The 5,452-nt window shown below is 43.2% G+C and overlaps 1 protein-coding gene across 1 annotated transcript in view; it reads left to right on the top strand.

The window, feature by feature from the left end:
* The window catches only part of FAM120A (family with sequence similarity 120A), a 49,221-nt gene extending 46,026 nt beyond the window's left edge, over positions 1–3,195 (top strand). Inside the window, 1 exon segment of the mRNA XM_009332572.1 lies at positions 1,222–3,195. Within this exon segment, the coding sequence (XP_009330847.1) occupies positions 1,222–1,533 (312 nt within the window). The 3' untranslated portion in view covers positions 1,534–3,195.
* The last annotated feature ends 2,257 nt before the right edge of the window (positions 3,196–5,452 follow it).

Raw genomic sequence — 5,452 nt, 5'->3', positions numbered from 1 at the left:
ACACCAAGCAAGATCCTGCCTGCGGTGGCTTTATTGATACTCATTATGAGGCGGTACGAGCAAAGGTGGGAGAACCCGACTGAAATAAGCAATTTGTATTTAGCAAACATTAAGACGTGCCTATTTTTTCACCAGATGAGACCTTTCACTCTTGATCTGGAAAGAAACAAAAGCGTGTATTTAATCTAAAACTTAACACTTAGTAAAGCCTGTGAAGAAGTACATTTACACGTGTGATAAATACTCATTGTCCTCATATGCCAGTCATAGACCTATGCAATGCTACCGCAGAATCTTTTGTGATTTTCTGGAAAACAAGGTTTGTGATCCTGATGCTAGAGAAGACCAGTTCTTACCCATCTGCAAAATATTTCAGCAATTCAGGAGAGTACTAACCATGCTGTTTCTAGTATGTCAAGATTAAGATTATTACACTATGAAACTGTTTGCTGTTGTTTGAGGCATATATGATGTCCGTATCTTAAGTCATTTCTTAGTACTTGACTTTGTTAACAGCGTGACAGATCAGAACGTTGCTTCTTAGCAACCCAACCTACTGATTTTGGTTTGTTGTTTAAAGCCTGTTATGTTTCTGGAACGCTAAGATTCATTGTTGCAGATACTTAAAAACTAAACATACGTTCTAATGCTGCATAAATCTGTTTTTTTTTTTTTTATTGTTATACTCAGTCTTGTAAGATTCTACTATATGCTTTCCGTATGAAGTCACTTTCCTAATCTCCGAAGCATATAGACTAGTATAGATAATACTGCATGGTACTTCTGCACTTCTCTACAATTTGTCTGAAAAAAGTTTGGGTTTGTATTTGAATAACATGTAATCATACCATTAAATTACAAAGTATATGAACCAAGAAGCAGAGTTAAGCTGTATATTGATTCTCAGTTTTGGTGTTTCCAGCCGTTTACGCAGCTCTTACACTGTGCAATAAGCGAAGCATCAGAGTTAGAAAGGGCATTTTACCACAGGAGCGTCCGAAGGCATGGCTAGAAGGCACTCAGAAATGCTGACAGTTCTCTCTCACCCGTGCTGTGCTGTTTATTTTGTATGCCGCTTCTTATTTCAGCAGTACATAATACTCGGTATTCGCTTGTCATCCTTCTGCACACTGCATGCTGCCTATTAATAGTGTCTTTGTAACAGATTGTAAATATATCGCAGTGGTTCTTCAGTAATTTTCTTCTTTTTTTAAAAAATAGGGCAAACCTCCTTATGCTGCTTCAGCAGAAGAAGTAGCCAAAGAACTTAAGTCAAAATCAGAGGAATCTAAATCCTCACTTGTGTCTTCAGATGGATCCCTGGCTGAAAATGGAGTTGTGAATGAGGAAAAACCAGCTTCCCAGATGAATGGGAATACAGGAGACATCAGGGCTTCCAATCAGTCTGAAAGTGCCTTGAGTAATGACTCTAAAATGTGCAATACAAATCCTCACTTAAATGCACTAAATGCAGACAGTGTTTGCCATAAAGATGATACTCTTGAGGCCACTGTCTTAAAAAAAGAAGAGTAAACTTATTTTTTATAGAGGGTGAAGGATGTTGGGAAGGGTCAGGATTAGGAATATCTGGAAAGAAAGAGAGCCTACAGTTACGTACATTTTTTCCTTTCCGTAAGAGAAAAATGAGGACTTTGGAAATTCGGATCCCTCTTTGATGTCAGAGATTTAAACAACACATTTTTAGTTTTAACCAGTTGTAGTCAAAATGCTACAATAAAACAAAAAAGAAAGAGAATGAAGAGCATTTGACTCCCGCACTTAAAATGAAGTATACATAAAGTTTAAACTGGTTATGACAAAAGCTTGTAGTTTTGTTTTTTGAAATATAAAGAAAACAAATTTTGGCAGTCTTTAAGTATATATAGCTTAAAATATAATTTTTAGTACTTGGCACCATATGTATGCCATTATATTTGATTTTGCATTACTGTGTCACAATAAAGCTTTCTTTAAGGCTTTGATTTCATGATTATGGGGGGAAAAAGGCACAACCACAGTTTTTTCTTTCTTAAATTTCATCACCGTTGATGTGGTTCTTTTGTGTTAAAATGTGCAAACTATCGAAACTAAAAATTATAGAGTAATATTGCAGTTCTGCTGATTTTAAATATACATCATACATACTTTACAAGCAAGTTAAATGGAGATAAACTTGAAATCATAGAAGATGCAAATGACCTTTCAAAATAAACACAATGTGTTCTGAAACTTTTTGTGACTAATACCATGCATCCGTGATCAATGAACTATGTGGTTTTGAATCAGACGTAGACCATTAGTACTACTATTTGAGCTAAACTTCTGCATGGTTCATAATTTTTAAAGTGTGTAGTTAATATTATGCATGTTATTGTCCTCTTTCTTCCATTCTTACAAGTACTGTGCCCATTTGCAAAACAAAAAGCTAATAATCAGTAATAGTCCTATAAAAGATGTTAACTATGTTTAGTCATTGACTGATCTTGCTCTAACCTTAAAATTTTGTGATTATTGACCTCTGTTGCATTTATTCTAAAACTTAAAAAAAAAAAAAATTATCTAGCCGTTTTGAATATCAACGTTACCCTGGTGTACTCATTGCTGTATGCATTATTGTTCTCTGTTGCTGTTTTATGCCTTCATATTAGCAAATATGAAATTCTGTGAAAAACAAAAAAAAAAAGCTTTGATCTTCAAAAAAAAAAAAAGTACCCCCCTTCTGTAGCAGGAAACAAATGGCTTGTTCTTGAGAACTTTCCCATCAAGAATTTAGTATAAGCAAATATACCTGTATCATTTTGATGTTTTTGTTAGTGTTTCCAAACTTAATGTACTTCAAAATCAGAATCATTTCTTTATATTCGTTTTCATATAATTCTCCTGATGCTCTTCATCACACATTAGTGATCAGAAATGAGGTGTAATTCCCCATTCCCTGCCCGCAAGAGCTAAGTAGGTATCTTAATGTAAGTTGAAGGGAGTTCTGCCCCAACTCATGGATTGTGCAAGAATGAACTACTGTTGGGTTTGATTGGTTGTAGATGGATTGTGGTGTGGTGTATTTGAAGGCTATTGAATGCAACTTACAGTGCTTAATAAAAATCTTTATTCTTTTAGTATAAAATACTGTATGCCTTTTTTGTCAACTATTTTTTTAATTAACGTGTTGTAAATAAAAGTTTTCCTATGCCCAAATGACGTGACTGAGTTAGCAGACTACGCGACGTCCTCCCAAAAGACGGAGAAGGAAAACGCAGCCCTCGCACGCCGCCGCTCTTGGGGGACGCCGCGCCTGATCGGGGTAACGCTTTTGTCCTTTTCGGTTTGCGCAGCTACTTCAGATGTCCGCGTGTAAATGCGAGATGGTTAATAAGATGCAAATAAGACAGACGTAACGGGGGCGGCTGTTTAAAGAAGAAAAAGACCAACCCCAGGTGCTCGCAGGGCCTTGAAATACAAGACGCTCGACAGTGCCTGTATCTCAGCTCCTCGTGGCTGAGAACAAATTATTCCGCTGTGCGGGAGTTTTCTCTGCGTCGTGGATCGCACTGACATAACGTGAGGCGTTACAAATTTATACCTCGACTGGTACCAGGAGAGCTCCTTGCCTGGGCATGCCCTTATTGTCTGCTGTCTCTATCTGAACGTTCATCGGTTTACGCTAGTGCCTGACACACATGGTTAAAAGCGGGCTCGCCCCGAGCGGTTTCGGTCTCGTCTTGTGTCTACATGAGCCGTGTTAACAGCTCTGCGCTCTCGGCGTGGATGCGGTTTATAGGAGCACAGCTGTGGTCTGTGCAGATGGCGGCGATCCCTCTTCCCCTCTCCCCCTGCACACAGGCTGGAGAGGAGCGGTCGTGCTGCTGTCGGGGCAGCGCTCCGGGGGACCCCGCCGTTGAACTCTGGCGGGATCGTGTCCCTCCCTACCCTGCACTGACGCCGCGTTATTCGCCCCGTGTTGGAGCTTGTCTATTCTGGAGATATTATCCGACCTCGTGCTCTGGTGAAGGTTCAAGGCACCGGTCGCCCTCTTTCCCAGCAGTAGGGAGGACGTATTTTCACTTTTCTAGCGTAACTTGGTCACTGGCGTGGAACAAGAAATAGCAACAAAAATAAATGTGCATGGGGAGATTGCACCAATGTGCCGCGTACTGCAAGTGTGATGACTTCGCTCCTTTCCTCGGCGTAACTGCCAGCAAAATTTTTCATGGGCAGCCAAAGGGTGACAAGCTATCCGCACAAGCGTGACTAAAATTAGGATGTGAAAGTACAGCAGATTAACTAGTTCATTGGCTCAGGTGTGAGGTGCTGCATTTACTTTTTCCAGAAATTACGGTGAAAAGATCTGGCTTGCCTGGCGAATGTACTTGACCTGGAGCTCATGCTGGCTTCGTGGCCCATTTAAACCCCTGCCATTGCCCCGGGGAGGCCGAAACCCAGCTCCTTGGGCGGAAACTACGCTGGGGCGGGGGGGAAGATGAGCCTTCAGCTCTCGGTAGATGCTCGTGGAAGTAGCGGCGGGGACATCTTACAGGTACCAGAGCTGCCTGGTTCCCTGACTGGGAACATCGCCGTCGAACCCAGAACCAACACCGAGTTTATGGTTTGCCCTCTCCAGTGGGTATGGGCAGGTCAGCAACTGAGGATTCGGGTGGTGCAGCGGTGGGTGCTCTGGTAGGCTGGGGGAACTGAACGATATTCTGTGACTCTGCACCCCTTGAGGGCCAGCACGGGGCCGCCTGTCTTCCCTCTTGTCTTGAGTAGCTTCCTGCAGGAAACGAGATGCATTTCAAATTAATTTAGACCCCTTCCAAAGCGGTAAACTGACTCGGGAATCGGTGATCCCACGGGATGACCAGGTGTTGCCTGGGCTTGCTCCCGAAGAACGCCTTTCACATGTGACTTTATACATCGGCGAGTACGTTACATTCTGTTATACGCTATGTCACGTGGACCTTTTTAGTGTGCTAACTGAATATAACCTGTAATAACCTATTGCCCGCGTGTAGACAGGTTGCGTGCATCTCCTGTAACAGTACTGCGGACTCCAGTTCGACAGCAGCTCAGCCCTGAGCGTGGAGGTGTTGATGCTGCTGACTTGTGTTTTGCCGGTGGTCCCCTCTAGCGGCGCTCGTCTCTGGGATCGGGCAGCCCGGGGGCTGCAGCGTGCCTGCTGTAGCCGGGGAATGGGGCGTTGGGCTTCTCGTGTTGCCTGAAGGTGCATCTCCTGTAACAGTACTGCGGACTCCAGTTCGACAGCAGCTCAGCCCTGAGCGTGGAGGTGTTGATGCTGCTGACTTGTGTTTTGCCGGTGGTCCCCTCTAGCGGCGCTCGTCTCTGGGATCGGGCAGCCCGGGGGCTGCAGCGTGCCTGCTGTAGCCGGGGAATGGGGCGTTGGGCTTCTCGTGTTGCCTGAAGGTTTCCCGTTAGTGACCCAGAATAAAGGTTTTGG

This window comes from Pygoscelis adeliae, unplaced genomic scaffold (assembly GCF_000699105.1).
Source record: "Pygoscelis adeliae isolate BGI_AS28 unplaced genomic scaffold, ASM69910v1 Scaffold349, whole genome shotgun sequence".
NCBI lineage: Eukaryota > Metazoa > Chordata > Aves > Sphenisciformes > Spheniscidae > Pygoscelis > Pygoscelis adeliae.
This window is presented reverse-complemented; position numbering and strand designations above follow the sequence as displayed.